The following is a 16,671-nucleotide window of genomic DNA, read 5'->3' as shown; positions in this document are numbered from 1 at the left end:
GGAGTCCATTCCATAGTTGTGCGCTTAGGTAGGAGAAGCTGGATGCATAAATTGTTTTGTATTTCAGTCCTTTGCAATTTGGGTAATGTAGGTTTAGGTATGATCGTGATGATCCGAATCTGTTTCTGGTAGGTAGATTTATGATGTCTATCATGTATCCTGGGACTACGCCGTAGATAATTTTTTGGGCCAAGGTGTGCAGATTTTGAAGATGATCCGTTCTTTGATTGGAAGCCAGTGTAGCTTTTCTCGGAGGGGTTTAGCGCTTTTGAAGCTTGTTTTACCAAATATCAGCTTGGCAGCTTTGTTTTGGGCGGTCTGGAGTTTTTTTGGTAGTTGTGCTTTATATCCCGCATAGATTCCGTTGCAGTAGTCTGTATGGCTTAGGACCATTGATTGTATTAGGTTTCGAAAAATTTCCCTTGGGAAGAAAGGTTTTATTCGTTTGAGTTTCCACATTGAGTAAAACATTTTCTTTATTACAGAGTTTACTTGGCTCTCAAGGGTAAGGTTACGGTCGATTATGATGCCGAGTAATTTTAGGCTGTCTGAGGTAGGGAGGGTATGTTTGGGGTGTTTATGAATGTGGGTTTGTACTTGTTATGTTGAGATGATAGGACGAGGCAGTGTGTTTTTTCAGTGTTCAGTTTCAATTGGAATGAGTTTGCCCAGGAGTCCATGATGTTCAGGCTGTCATTGATTTCATTGGTTATTTCTGTTAAGTCATGGCTGAAGGGAATATAGATTATGACGTCATCTACATAGATGAACGGGTTGAGGCCTCAGTTGGATAGGGGCTTTGCCAGTGGGATCATCATCATGTTGAAGAGTATTGGTGATAATGGTGATCCTTGAGGTACTCCACAGGTGGCTTTCCACGGTGGTGATATGTTTGAGTTTGATTTTACTTGGTAATTTCTAGTGGTTAGAAAACCCTTTATCCAGTTAAGTACATTTCTATCAATCCCGAAGTGGCCAAGGAGTCTTAATAGTATATTGTGGTTGACCATGTCGAGTGCGCTCGACATGTCGAATTGGAGAAGTATACTTTTACCAGTGGCTATTTCTTGCTTGAATTTGGCCAGGAGAGTGACTAGGACAGTTTCATTACTATGGTGGGGGCAAAATCCTGACTGTGAGTCGTTTAATATTGAGAACTTGTCCATGTATTCCGTAAGCTGTTTGGTCACCAAGCTCTCCATCAGTTTGACTACTGGTGGGATAGACGCAACTGGGCGGTAATTGGTTAGGTCGTTAGTGTTTTTCTTGGCGTCTTTAGGTATTGGGGTGCGTAGGATGTTACCATACTCCTCGGGGAAGAGACCTTGTTGTAGCCTGAAGTTTAGGTGGGATGTGAGGTCTGCCGTGAAGCGGTCGGGGGCGGATTTGAGTATATGACTGGGACATATATCCAGTTTGCAGTGGGTGTTGGCAAACCTATGAGTTGCCTTTGTAACTGATTCAGCGGTGAGAAGAGTAAATGTTGTCCAGATACGGTCAGCTGGACATCCACCAGGGATTAGGTCCAGGTCGTTGAAGAAGTTTTCGATGTTAGTGTTGTGCTGAGGAAGTGTGCTGCGTAGTTTTATTATTTTTTTGTGAAAGTAGCGAGTTTGTCTTCGGATGGGATGTCTGTGTTGGTCGTGGTGATAGGAGTGGTGTCTAGTAGCTTATTTACGAGTTGGAATAGTTTCTTCAGATCTTTGTAATCCGGTACTATTTTAGTTTTGTAATAGGACCTTTTGGTTTGTCTTATAGCATACTAGTAAAAGAGGCCCGTTTCAGAGCAAATGAAACGGGCGCTAGCAAGGTTTTCGTCGCCAACACTCCCTTCCTCCCTGGCCAACCCCTTCGTTCTACCATTGCTCCGCCCCCAACGTCATGACGTTTGACGCGAGGGCGGGGCCCGGAGCGATGTCCCACCCCCCTCCGCCTCCCTGCCTCCCTCCCTGCCAACCTGTTCGTTGTTCTGCCATTGCTCCGCCCTCGAGGGCGGGGCCCGGAGCGATTTTGGTGGCTTCACCACCACGAACCTTCGAACCTTTTTGAAGGAAGTCAGAGCTTGGCTTCACTGACGTCAGTGTCCTCAGAACGTTGAGGGTGAGTTTTATTATAGTAGATTTGTATTTTCTATGTATTTGTTTCTATGCATTGAGTGTTTGTTCATCTTTTGTCTTTCTCCATGCTCGTTCAAGTTTCCTGGATTGTGTTTTGATTTTTTTTTATTTTTTTTATTTTTTATTGTCGCCAACACAATGTATAAACACTTGTCACAGAGAACAAAATGATATTATTAAATACAAGCACATGACATTCCTGATAACAATATCAAGTAAACACGAAATCCCACAACATAATTATTCCATCACCATATTTGCATCGGCTTTTCAAGTATCCCTCATCTATTCATCTCATGCATACCTTTCATTTCCACACCTTTACACACCAGCCATTTGCCCATGCACTCCTATCCCTCCCTCTACCCTTACCCATCCCTCCCCCCCTCCCTTAACTGAGCCTCTGTAAGCAGTCTGTCCACACCGTTGAGTATTGCTTGTTGCCTGCTTTTAGAGATTTGGCATAGATCCTGATCTCATATTTACCCACTTCACTCATTCGTGCCTTCCAAACTCCGCTTGGTATACTCTCAGAGGATGTCCAAAATTGTAAAATAGTCTTTTTGACTAACAATAAGGTCATATATATAAATCGCCTGTACGGTTGCAATACCCTCTGTGCTTTCAAAAGGGTTTGATCTCCAAGGAGCAGTGTTGCGTAGTCCCATTCTAGCTGTTTTTGAGTAACTCCCTGTATTAATTGGAAGGCCTCATTCCACACTGAGAGGCTCGGACACTCCAGGAAAGAGTGAAGAAAGGTTCCTCCTCCCTGATGACATCGGGGACACTGTCCATCTCCCCATAAGCCCATAATTGCCCCTTTAGCCTTAGTGATGTATGCTCTGTGCATTATCTTATATTGTGTTTCCTGCAGATCTGCTACTTTAACCATGTCATATAATGTGGAGAAAAGCTTGTTAAACATTTGGAGTGTATAGGTCGTACCTAGCTCTGTGTTCCAATGTCCCACCAGCCTCTCCATGCCCCTTTCTGGGCTATGCATTTGCAAGATCTTATACCATGTAGAGAGACTATTGACTTTATAGGGGGTCCGGAGCAACACCTTATCCAACAGGCCCCACCTCCACTTATCCCCGTATTTCCCCTGTAAAGCAGAGTAATAATGCCTCACTTGAATGTATTGCAGTAGATTCTTATTAGGGACACCCCATCTCTCTTTGATTTGGTCAAAAGATTCCAGCGTATCCCCCCCCTCCACTAGGAGATGGCCTAAAATCCTGCACCCCTCCTGCTGCCACTGGGTAAACACCGAGTACCCCATGCCTGCTGGGAACTCCGCATTGCCCACCATGCCCAAGAAGGGGGACGCATCGGGTGACTTCTGTTGTTTCTCTCTCCACCAAATCCACGCCCTCCGCATGGGTTTCAGGAATGCCAGCTTGCCCACCATCTGAGAATCAGTGCCAGCTCGCGTGTGTATTAAATTTATAAACGACCATGGGCGACTCCAGTCCTCCAGCCCTCCAGTTGGCAAAAACTTATAGTGATCTGCCAACCCCTCAAAAATAAAGCGCATAAGCGCTGCAACATTGTACATGCGTAAATCGAGTAACCCCAGGCCTCCCGCCCCCTTATTATGGGATAGTTTCTGATGCCCTATTCGTGCCCCTTTCCCATGCCAAATAAAAGAGCGGATAATGGAACGAAACAAACGTTCCTCTCTCCGTAAGACCCAGATAGGTGCCACCTGTAGAGGGTAGAGAATCTTAGGCAGTAGAACCATTTTTACAAGAGCTATTCTCCCCATCAAAGAAAGTGGCAGGTCTTTCCATCGCGCACACAACTGCCCAATTTTCTCCACTGACTCCATCACGTTCTTCCTGTAGAACGTCCCACCACTAGTACTAAGGAAAATACCCAAATATCGCATTGCGCCCTTAGCATATGGGATCGGCAATTCTACTGTTCCCGGGTCCCCACTGCGTCCCGACAAAGGAAGCACTTCCGATTTAGAGCAATTTACTCGCAACCCCGACAGATCCCCAAATCCAGCCACCAGATCCAACGCCCTGGGCAGATCCGTAGGGGCGTGTGCCACATACATTAGGATGTCGTCGGCAAATAGATTAAGTTTAAATTCTCTATGCCCCACCCGCAGACCTCGGATCGATCCGCTGCTTCTAATCTTTATAGCTAGCGGTTCTATGGCCAATAAAAATAGGGGTGGCGACAAAGGGCAACCCTGGCGGGTGCCTCTGTGCAGCGAGAAACTCTCTGTGAGCTTTCCATTAACTAACAGCCTAGCCAGTGGCATCGCGTAAAGGGCCTTGATCCAGGATAAAAAAGTCCCAGTTATGCCGAACTTTTCTAGGGTCCAAAATAGGTATTGCCATGATATACTGTCAAAAGCTTTCTCCATGTCCAATCCTATTATGGCTTCTTTTCCCCCACTCCCTCCGTATTCCTGAATTGTTAGCATAGCCCTCATAATGTTCATGGAAGCGTATCGCCCCGGGCCAAATCCGACCTGGTCTTCATGCACTAAAAAGGGCAATAACGCATTCATCCGCTTGGCCATTATGGCCGCCAACAACTTTATGTCCTGATTTAAAAGCGAAATGGGGCGGTACGATCCCACCTGTGTTACATCCTTACCCGGTTTTGGCAATAGTACCACATGGGTCATGTTGCGCTGGATTCCCAGTCCCTCTTCTGCAATCCCATTAAACCACGCCCCCAGGGGTTCCACTATTAGATCCACCAAAATACGGTAATATTCCGGGGCAAAACCATCGGGCCCCGGGGCCTTGGTTAACTTGAGGGATTTAATACCCTTTTTTTATCTCCTCTCCTGAGATAGGTGCATTCAAAACAAGCAGCTGATCCTCTGTAGGCTGTGGCAGCTGCATCGTTTGAAAGAACCGCTCACACGCCTCTAGGTCAAACTCCCTAGCCTTATACAAAGAGCTATAAAAATTTACAAATTGCTGCATTATCTGTGTCTCCTCCGTGTACTCCCTCCCTTTGGATCTTTAATTGTGGTAACGACCTGTCTTTTGCGTGGTGGCCTAACCAGGTTAGCTAAGAGCTTCCCTGCCCTATTGCCCCATTTGAACAGTTTAAAGCGCTGAAAGTAAATATCACTTACAGCTCTCTGGGTCAGGATATCATCTATTTGTTTCCGAACATGTAACAGCTGAGCTTTACAGTCTGCATTCAAGGAGCTCATATGTGTCCTCCGCAACTGGTGGAATTCTCTAGACAACCGTAAAAGATCTGCCTCCCTTTTTTTTCTCTGCCTTGCTGTGTATGCTATGATATCGCCTCTCAACACTACCTTCGAGGCCTCCCAGTATGTACCTGCATCTACGCCCGGGGTTTGATTGTACCTTTGGTATTCAAGCCACTTATTTCTCAGAAACTCATGAAATTCCTTATTGTTATACAATAGTGGTGAAAATCTCCAAATCCTCTCCTTTGTTTCTGCCGCAAATGACATGTCTAAAGTAACTGCTGAGTGGTCGCTCAACACATTATCAAGTATATGTACTTTAGTGACTCTAGATAGCCAAGAAGTGGTGACCAACATGTAATCCAGCCTAGAGTATACATTATGCGGGTGGGAGTGAAATGTGTATTCTCTATCGTGGGGGTGTAACAGCCTCCACATGTCCTCAAGCCCCAGTTGAGAAGCCACGAAATTCACCCCTTTATTGTCCCAATTTCTTCCCTTGGTTTTCGGGGGCTTGCAATCCACTGAGGGGTCAGCCACTATGTTAAAATCTCCCCCCATCACTATTAAGCAATCAGGAAGGGTCAATACTTTGGCCACCAATTCAGAGAAAAATTTGGAGGAATATACATTGGGCCCATAGACATTGCAAAGAAGCATATGCTGTCCCCACAATTCACCCATAATCAGTACATATCTCCCCTCTCTGTCCTGGATCACTTTATGAGTGTTAAATGGCAATTTCTTGTGTATTAATATGGCCACTCCTCTTTGTCTAGAATTATAAGAAGAGAACCCCACCTCTCCCACCCAGCTCCGTTGTAATTTTTGATGTTCAGAGGCCGAGAGGTGGGTTTCTTGCAAGAATGCTATATCTGCTCCCTCTTTGCGTAGCCACGAGAGCAGCTTAGTTCTTTTAACTGGGGAATGCACACCATCCACATTCAACGTAATTACTCTTAAATTAACCATTGTCAGGTTGTATGTTATTAATACCATAGATAAAGACACTATACATCTCGCCAGTCTCCCAGCCCAACTGGCAAGTATCTTCAATACACTCATTAAGCAAACAGACTCTCACAGTGATTTTAGCTTTCAGATCTCTGTCCTTTCCCACCCAAAAGCCCTCCTTCCCCCCTCCCCCCTCCTTCTCTCTCCACACAGACAACCACAACCACACCCCTTTCAACTCTACGCATTCATCCACCCCCCCTCCCCCTCCCCACCATTCTCCTCTCCCTCCCCCCCTCCCCTGTCCCTTCCATTCCTTGTCTTCCATCCTACTCCTACCCGAGACTCACCGGTCCGACAGGGCCTCCCCGAGAGTCCCCCCCCCCCCCCCCCATCCAAGAGTTATGGAATGTCAGACGACCCACAAAGGAAGCTTGTGACTATATATCCTGAGCCCATACCCCCATCAGCCATAAAACTAACCCTTCTATAACACTTCATTTCAAACTAAAACAGCTTAAAGAACCAGACATGTTATCCCTGTTACGAACCCCTCCTCCCACTCCCTGCTCCCGCTTTCGCTTGGAGCCTGTCCATCAATTAGCATATCCATCAACTCTAAACTCAAAGATTGTCCCAGCACTTAATAGATGCCTCCTGGCTATTTGCAAATAAAACCTTCAGCTCCCACTTCCAGGATTACTCTCCTTGGTCACGGGCTCTTTCCCAGCTCACAGGTGCCAGCCGCAGTGATTTTCTCCAGCATTGCCTTCGCCTCTCCTGGATCGCTGATATAGGACACTCGATTTTCATGCCATACCCGTAGCTTCGCCGGGTAGAGAAGGGCGAACTTGATTCCTTTTTTATGCAGTTCAGTGCATGTAGGTGCCATAGCTTTCCGGAGCAGTGCCACTCTTGCAGAGTAGTCATTGAAAATAAACAACCTGTTGCTCTCGTACGATAAAGCTTTCTTTGCGCGGTAAGCCCTTAAGATCTCCTCTTTCGCCTGCCAGTTGGTGAAATGCGCTATTGCTGTTCGGGGTCTGGCATTCTCCTCGCGCACCCCAATTCGGTGCGCCCTGTCACAGCAAATGTTGTTTCTGCCCTCTGCTATGCCCAGCTGGTCTGGAAGCCAGGAGTCAAAGAACTTATAAAGATTTTTGTCCAGCACTGACTCAGGGAGACCAACCACTCTCAAGTTGTTTCGTCGCGCTCGGTTTTCCTGCTCTTCCAGGCGGTCTCTCAGCTCTCCCGTTTCTTTTTGAAGTTCAGAAATTTGAGCCGCCATTTGCCGAGCCTCGTCCTCTCTCGCCGCCACTCGATTCTCCACTTCAGCAATGCGCGTGGCCTGTGCATCAAACTTTCCGTTTATTTCATCCACAGCTGTTTGCAGTTTGGTAAGTCTATTTTCCAGTGCTGCCGACACCGACCTCGTTATTTCCGCTATCCATTCTCCTGCCTGCGGTTCTGTGTCGCTCCGTGCGGGCTGCGTTGTTGTTTCCGCCATCTTTTTCGGCGCCTTGTTGTTCGGGGTTTTTGCTCCTCTCTGGGCTTTTGTGGGCATTCCTCAGAAACCTTCTCAGAAATGTGATGAAATCTGGGCTCTGTTCTATCGTCTCAGCCAACACCCTCAGAATTTGCGTATAGCCAGTAAAACTGGCTGTTTTTAGCTGAATATAGCAGATCTCTCGGGGAGCCCCTCTCCACCACGTCCCCTCAGGCAGCAGGCATCACGTGACCCCCTGATTTTTTTTTTAATTCGTCATTGAACCTTGGTATCGAGTTTTGTTTTCTTGATATTCTTGTCTTTAGTGGTGCTATTTTCGTTTAGTATGCTTCTGCATCTATCCTCCCACTGATTGAGGTAGTGTATGGAAGTCCGTTCATGTTTTCCATTCGTTGTCATATATCAGTTGCCAGAATAGTTGTGAATCTATTTGCCCTCTCGTGGTATAAGTTGTGTGTGCTGGTGTATGTTTTAGACCCTTCTTCCGCCAGTTTAGGGATAGGTTCAATTTGTAGTGGTTGGTCCAAGGTGTTTCTGTCCATTTGATGTCTGTTATTAATAGGTTGTGATCTGTGGACAGTTTGTGTGATAAGAGGTCTAGTGTGTGTCCCTTGATGTGGGTAGCTTGCATGTGAGGCCATTTGAGATCCCATGACTGTAGGAATTCTTTGCATTCACGTGCATTGGTGGAGTTGGGATCTTCTAGGTGAAGGTTTATTGTCACCTAGTATTAATATATTGGAGTTGTTTACACAAGTGTAAACTCAAATATCCTATCCATTTAATTGTACTCTAAGTTGATTTGGTGACAAAGTAATGTGATCCATTGGTGTATGGTGGTATTTCCCTTAATTGTTTGGAATTCTCATAATTTGCTGTGTTTTAAAAATATGATGAGATGACTCTAAATATAATTTTACTATAGGGGCAAAGATCCCCTTTTTGAACAGGGAAGTTGATGTCCTTGTCAGGCAACATATGTACTGCAGAGATGTATAGAGCCTTTCCTTACCAAAATTGAAGGTGAGACCAGCCAGTTTTTAGAAACTGATCAAGCTCTTCTTACGTTTTGATAGTAGCATTCAGTGATCAAATATGGTAGTAGGCTGTTATGACAAAGAAAAGATGAGGCACTAAGCAAGATGTACTACACTACATGAGGACCAGATGTACCAATTTTTAGGAGGACTAGTTGAATTCCTTGTGTCAAAATTTGGATCCTTGGATCATGGCTTTCTTTGGGTTGTACACAAGTCTGCATCTCCATGCCTAAGTCACTTGGTATAAAAGACTTGCAAAAGGAGAATCTGATAGGGACAGACTGATTGTGGGAAAATTCTATTATTGGATACCTAGTGGGAACCTATTTTATAAAGGTGCAAGTTAGACATGAGCACATAGTGCCTGCCATATAAAGACAAAATAGTCAAAGAAACTCAAATAAATTGACATTCCTGGAAATGACACAAAACATTTTCCAGCAGCTGCCCGTCCCTTGTAACTACAGAATTAGGTGAAATTTTGGCATATAGGTGAATATGTATACACGTATGCACTTATGTGCTACTATTCTAATGAAATATATGCATAATTGGAGTGTAACTGAGAGCATGTACATCATAGAATCCCATTGCAAGTGTTTCCCCTATGCATGTTATCTTTGTGTATGATATAAACAATCCAAACTGCCAGTATGCATCCTTTTGAAGCCACCTTATTTTTCTCCTTTTGCTGAGATTAAAGTGATGTACAGTGAGGTTTTCTAATATCACAGAGGTTCTGCATGAGGGGGAATAATAGTAATGTGCTTCAGAAGAGAATTGTGTGCTACTTATGTTATCACCATGTAGCACTACTAGAATCTGCTGAGGGAAAATATGTTACAGTAAAACAACAATTTCATGTAGTAAACCATTCTATAGCACTTCTGAAGGATGGTATATCAAGAAATAGAAATGAAAATAGCATTGCTGTGTGTAACTGATTCTTTGTTGCTCTGTGCAGAAAGCCTGTGAGGGAATCCGTGGGACCTTTAGATCATGAAGGAGCAAAAGGGGTACTCAGGGAGGACAAAGTCATAGCGGAGAGATTGAATGCTTTACTTCGGTCTATGGAAGAAGATGTAAGAGATTTACCTGTACCAGAAATGGTTTTCAAGGGTGACGATGCGGAGGAACTGAAAGAAATTTCAGTGAACCTGGAAGACGTACTGAATGATTTGCTCCTGGTCCAGTTGGTCACCTGGGTCCCATTTGAGTTTTGCAAATGGATTGAGTCTGAAGAATCATATCTGGAGGTCTTCAGAACTCTGTCTCTGGTGCCCTGCAAATTTATTTATTTCTTCCATCCCTTCACCTTTTGTTTCCTGTGGAGCTCTCCTTTTCCAGCATAACAACCTTAAAAAGAAAGAAAGAAGAAGGGGAAGAGGTTTGTTGGAGAGCATGGGACAGAGTATCAGTCCTGAGCCTTTCTTATCTCTGGTAAGACTTGTGGAGATTCTCAGCTTGAGGGAAGCAGCCTGGCAGTAAGTCTGACTAAAGTTTGACTCAGAACCGCTTGGAGGGCTGCAAGTTGTACTTGGTGAAGGGGAGAGATCATGACTCACCACTTGGGTCACATTGTGCTGCACTGGTGACAGTCGGGGTGAATGGCAACTCCTGTGGAGTCTAAGCAGTGTTCCCACTGTGGGACCCACTAGTCAGCATCAGGGTGTTGTAGCGTGTACATGTCAGGAATCCCACATGATGCAGGGGAAACGTTCAGTGCAGTATCCGAATATGGCGGTGACTTCAGGCTCCCCGGCAGGGCCAGTGCGTAGTTTGGTGCAGGAATGTGTGGCATTTTGTCAGGGCTGACTGGCAGTGAGGAACAACAACCTCTGGCTGATCACGCATGGAGCACAGCCTCCCTTTTACAGCCTCAGTGCTCAACACAGAATTCAGCTGGATCAGGATGTTTGGACTTTATATATTGGTCTTACATCAAACCTATTTACTGAGGCAATGACAGTCAGAGTTGCTGCAAGATGCTTCAGTTAATCACCCTCTGGCTCCTAAGAGATCTCGTTTAGACCTCAGGAGTGGGCAGATGAGGCTATCTCTACTTCTCCTTCCTTATCTGATATGCCTCATTCTGTTCAGAGGAATCATTATTGAAAGAGCCATTAGAGGAGGGAGATAATCCGAAAGTACTGATATTGTTTCATAAAGAGCTCAGTACTCTTATTTCTGAGGCACTGGTGGTGCTTTCCATTGAGGAGCCTTCTGCTTTGGCATCAGGAGTTCCATCTTCGTTGATCATGAGGGGTCTTAGAGGTCCTTCTAAGGCCTTCCTGATTCATCCAGACAGCAGAATGGGTCTCATCAGATGTGGGGCTGAGAGTGGGAAGAGCCATGGCTCACCTCTTCATGTTAGTTTCAGAGGAAAAAGATAAATTGCAGATTCCCAGGGAGTACTCGGTGACTAAGACCACCTTTCCAGTGGAAAGGGGCATTGCCCTAAAAGACCTGCAGGATCGGAATCTAGAAGGGTCACTGAAACAACTCTTTGAAGTGGTCTTGTTGGGCCTTCAAGCAACAGTGTACAGTTCATATGTGGCAAGAACATGCCTGAAGTGGCATCAGCAGTCCTCCACACCCTTGCATTCACCATGGATGTAGAATGTTTCCGATAGCAATGACTGAATCAAAATAACCTTTTTGTCTCAACCAAACCCTTTCAGTGGCCAAGCCATAAGACCAAAGGGGCATGGATACTTCATGAGTACCGGACCTTGCTTTAGTAGGCCATGTACCTGTGGAAGATGGAGAGGACCCCTGCCCAGCAGTCAAATCAGGTCTGTGTACCATGGCGTCCAATCCAGGGCTACGAGAATTATTTAAACCTGGTGCAATGTGATCCTTTTCAACACATGGCCTACTGTGGGCCAAGGAGGATAGACATACAATAGAAGTGTCTTCGGTCAGGACTCTGCAGTAGGGCATCAAACCCCAACGAGACCGGTCTTTCCAGCAGCTGAATTACTTGGGCACTTTGGCATTACTTTTCGTTTCTATGAAGCCCAGAAGCTGAGAACCCCATCAGTTCACTATCAGCAGAAAACCCTAGCCAGATAGTTCCCATCCTCCCGGGTCCAATGAGTGCCTGCTGAGATAGTCCACCTCTTTGTTTAAGGACCCAGCAATGTGAGCTGCTGGCAAGCTGAGAAGTTTTTTTTTCTCTGCCAAACTCATGATGGAGGCCACCTACACCACCATAGGACGGCTGCAGGTCCCACTTATTGATATAAGCCACTGCTCGTGCACTGTTGGAGAAAACTTGGACTGGGGAGTGAAATCGTGTTCTGAGTGTGGACTTTCTCCCTTCTCTGCTCAGATTATGCACATCCCAGCATTTCTCCAGGTAGGTCTTCAGAAAGGATTTGTGTTGGGTTCTTTATAAGTTCAGTTTGCGACTTTGGCCTTTTTCAGAGGCCGTCTAAAGAAGATATCTCTTGCAGCTTACCTGGATATTGTTCAGTTTTTGCAGGGAGCGGGCCGCTTCCAGCCTTCCTTTAGTACACCGTTTCCAGAGTGGAATCTTAATTTATTCATTCAGGCTCTTCAGATGTCTTCTTTCGAGCCACCCCGGAAGGCCTTCTTGAAAGATCTTACGTTAAAAATAGTGTTCTTGGTGGCTGTTGTGTTGGCACGTCAGGTGGGGAGGGAGAGTGTGCAGTAGTAGACTTGTACTTAAGTTCTTAATACATCTGAGCAGCTGGGTCGACCATGTTATTAAAATCTCCCCTCACTCCCTTCCCATCCCTTACAAGGTTGCTGACACTCTTGTTGAAGATTTGTTGCCCAAGAAGTACATACTTGAAAAATAATTATGTTTTAATCAGTCATCTACAATGGTCACATTCTGGCTTGAGCAGGGAGCAGACTGCTGTAGCAGTTAACAGTGGAAATAATTCAATAGAATAGGACATACGCAAGTACATAAGCATCACCATACTGGGACAGACTGAAGGTCAATCAAGCCCAATTTCCTGTTTCCAACAGCAGTCAATCCATGTCACAGTTGTCTGGCAAAAATCCTAAAAGAGCTAAATAGATTTCATGATACTTATCCTAGGAATTAGCAGTGGATTTTCCCAAGTCCACCCTAATAATGGTTTATGGACTTTTATTTTAGGAGCTTGTCTAAACCTTTTTTAAATCTGTTACGCTAACCGCTTTTAATATTTGCTTTGGTAACAAAGTCCAGAATAATTACGTTGAGTGAAGAAATATTTTATCTGATTTGTTTTAAGTGTACTACTTTGTAGCTTCATTGCATGCTCCTAGTTCTTTTGGAAAGATTAAACAAGCAGTTCACATCTACTCATTCCACTTCACTCATGTTTTTATAGACCTCTATCATATCTCCCCACAGCTGTTTCTTCTCCAAGCTGAAGAGCCGTGGAGGGGCATAATCGAACGCGAACGCCTATCTCCATGGGCGTCTATGTCCGAAAACGGGTACATGAAGAGGAGGGACAGACGTTTTTCAGCTGGGTGTTTGTTTTTTTTAGGGATAATGGAAACTAGAAACGTCCTAATCCGAGCCATTTGGTCATGGGAGGGGCCACGATTCGTAGTACACTCGCCCCCCTGACATGCCAGGACACCAACTGGGCACCCTAGAGATCAGTGCGGTGGACTTCAGACAACGCTCCCACATGCATAGCTCCCTTACCACAGGTGCTGAGCCCCCAACCCCCTCCCCCAAAACCCACTACCCACAAATGTACAACACTACCATAGCTCTTAGGGGTGAAGGGGGCACCTACATGTGGGTACAGTGGGTTTTGCAGGCCTCCCATTTACCAGCACAAGTGTTACAGGTAGGGGGGGATGGGCCTGTGTCCGCCTGGCTGAAGTGCACTGCGGTACCCACTAAAAGTGCTCCAGGGACCTGCATACACACAGGCCTCTAGGACTGGTTGTTGCTATATAACATTGGCACACCAGTTGACACCTGAAGACTAATCTCTCCGAAAACGTCCTTTATTGGAATAAGCACGCTTACTCACAGTTAACTGCTGATCAGAGGTTGTGCCCCACTGGCAACGAGTCTCCCTGATACTGAGATGATCAGTAGGTCAGAGCTGGCAGAATGGTGTACAATGCCCTCTTTCAGCCACATTCAAGGTAAGAACTAAGTTCTCTAACGTGGCTAACACGTGAAAGGGATCTAAAACTGGCTTACAAAAATGGCCACTACCTCATGGACTACCGGAAACAAAACAGGGCACACTCTGACCCAGTAAGCAGGGGGAAAAGCACCATGGGAGTAGAGCCTACCAACTACCAACATCGTGAGCATTTGCCACAAGCTAGTGGAATCACGGAGCCCAATACCCTACACCCACCACAATGCATTGCTGATGTGACTCTGCAGTGTGCATAACAGAAAAGGTGTCACACTCACCTGAGAGCCACATCAGAACCAGGGAAAGGCTATCACAGGATAGAACACATTCTGCTGTCATAGAGGTGGGTACGGCATTTGAGGCTGGCATAGAGGCTGGAAAAAAAGTTTGTAAAGTGGGGTTTTTTTTGTGGGAGGGGGTTAGTGACCACTGGGGGAGTCCAGGGAGGTCATCCCCGATTCCCTCCAGTGGGCATCTGGTCAGTTGGGGCACTTTTTTGGGACCTGTTCGTGAAAAAAAAGGGTCCAAAAAAAGTGACCCAAAATCGCGGTAAAAACGCCTTTTTTTTTCGATTATCAGCTAAAGACGTCCATCTCTCCTCGGCCGATAACCACGCCCCAGTTCCGCCTTCATCACGCCTCCAACACGCCCCCATCAACTTTACCCGTTTCCGCGACGGATTGCAGTTGGAAACGCCCAAAATCGGCTTTCGATTATACCGATTTGGGCGCCCACGGGAGAAAGACGCCCATCTCCCGATTTGGGTCGTAATATAGGCGTTTTTCTCTTTCGATTATAAGCTGGCTAGCCTCCTTGACCTTTCCTGATAGGGAAAGAGAGGCGTTCATAATTTAATGGCTCCTTCATTGAGGTCTCTGCTTGCCAACTGTTCTGTCTTTGATAGGCAAGATATTAAGGGAACAAGATATCAGCTGTAGTCTTTTGAAGATTTTTTTTCAGCGCCTCCTTTGTTAGCTGGTTGAATGAGTCACAGTTGGTTGTGCATTGATTTGGGGGGGGGGAGAGAGGAGGAGTTGAGAACATGCTGTCATTAACTAGTGGGAGGCTCAGTGGCATTGTTTGTAGGTTGTGATGGAGATCTTTAAATTTTCTGACAAAATATGTTGCAGAATCATTGCTGATCAGTTAACTGGGGGAGACACTGGTTCTTTTTTTTTTTTGGGGGGGGGGGGGGTTGCAGTAGGGCATTTACTATTTGAAATAACTGCCTGGTTGAGTTTTCAATCTGTTAAGTGTGTTGAAACAAATATTTTTGGGCTATTGGTAAGGCTTGGCAGTACATTGTTTCTTAGCTGAGTGTGTCCTTATGTGGATGAGATTTACACCATTTCCTTTCTAGTTTGTTCTTAATGCTTAAGGACGCATAGTTCTGGAGAGAGCCAACGGACAAGTTTTGCGTGGGCTTAAGGCCTTCTTTTGTGGGGCTGATTTTTTTTTCTAAGGCCATTGCTAAGTATGCATTTCAGATATCTGACTCTGCTTTTCCTCATCTCTTAGCTGGATTAAGTATCATTCTTGTGGGGATGACGACTGCTCAGTTTGATTCTTTCAGGTCAGAACTACTACCCCTCCATCTTGCTTCCCTGATTTTAGTTGATGCCGGATGTTGAATCCTGTTGGGCATAGTTCAGTCAATAGGATGTCCCTAGTTTTGTCCAGCCAGTTCTTTGAATTATAGGAAAATTTCCCTGGCTGACCTGGCATTCACTAGGCCTAAGTTTCCAACCTAGGGGAATCATAATGCTTGTTAATTTGGTTGCTCCATGGGTGCCCATAAGTAGCCTTATTTAATTGTTTGGGGAGAATGGTAGCAAATTTAACATTAGCATTATGGGACCACTCCTGAGGAAAATGTTTGGTACTATCTTGTGGCGCCTTCTCTTTATCTAATTATCGCCTCTTATTCTGGTAGGTTGGTGATAAAGGCAGTGTCACTCTTGACAGCTAGTCAGTGGTATATTAAATTAGTCTAGCATAAAAGATTTCACCTAGATCTTGTCTGGCCCTTTTTTTCCTACATATATAGTGGATTACGACAATAACCAAAATATTTTCCTCTGTCATTAAGGGAAAATGGGACTAGCTGCCTTTTTCTCATAGAATATAATATAATCATTCATAGGCAACTTTAAAGTTACTTTAAAAATGAGACTAATGCACCTCCTTCCTTGATACATTTCTCAGACATTTTCTGTAATATTGTAATTTTATTATTTGGAAGAGTTTCCTTTTTTTTAATGTTAGAAATATTGAGCCTTGAATCTTGGAACTTTTTATATCAAAGCTTTTAATTTTGAAATTTTAAGATGTCATCTTCTGTAACACATGACAATATTTTTTATTTTTATTTCAAGATGCGACTGCATAGAGAGGCTACAGAGTAAATTTGACTATTTGCGCTTGCAGCTGAATGATATTTCATCTTTTAAGAACATATACAGATATGCTTTTGATTTTGCAAGGGTAAGTTCAGTCCCAAGCTTATTTATTTAAAGTCATTGCTAGTGAAATGCTTTTAGACCAAGAATTTTGTATTTAATCTTTTGTTTTAATCTGTAGGACAAAGACCAGAGAAGTCTAGATATTGACACTGCAAAGTCTATGTTGGCTCTTCTACTTGGAAGAACGTGGCCCCTCTTCTCAGTATTCTTTCAGTTTTTAGAGGTATGCGTTCTTTGTGTTAATTCTATTTTTTCTAGTGGTT

General features: G+C 44.8%; 1 protein-coding gene across 2 annotated transcripts in view; it reads left to right on the top strand.

The window, feature by feature from the left end:
- The window catches only part of DCUN1D5 (defective in cullin neddylation 1 domain containing 5), a 75,359-nt gene that overhangs the window by 34,302 nt on the left and 24,386 nt on the right, over positions 1–16,671 (top strand). For both annotated transcript variants that reach the window (XM_030200250.1, XM_030200249.1), the window contains exons 7-8: positions 16,322–16,430; positions 16,527–16,631. In XM_030200250.1, coding sequence (XP_030056110.1) covers positions 16,322–16,430; positions 16,527–16,631 — 214 coding nt within the window. The remainder of the gene's footprint in view (positions 1–16,321; positions 16,431–16,526; positions 16,632–16,671) is intronic.

This window comes from Microcaecilia unicolor, chromosome 4 (genome assembly GCF_901765095.1).
Source record: "Microcaecilia unicolor chromosome 4, aMicUni1.1, whole genome shotgun sequence".
Taxonomy (NCBI): domain Eukaryota; kingdom Metazoa; phylum Chordata; class Amphibia; order Gymnophiona; family Siphonopidae; genus Microcaecilia; species Microcaecilia unicolor.
The sequence above is the reverse complement of the archived record's forward strand: the minus strand, read 5'-3'. Positions and strand labels throughout refer to the sequence as shown.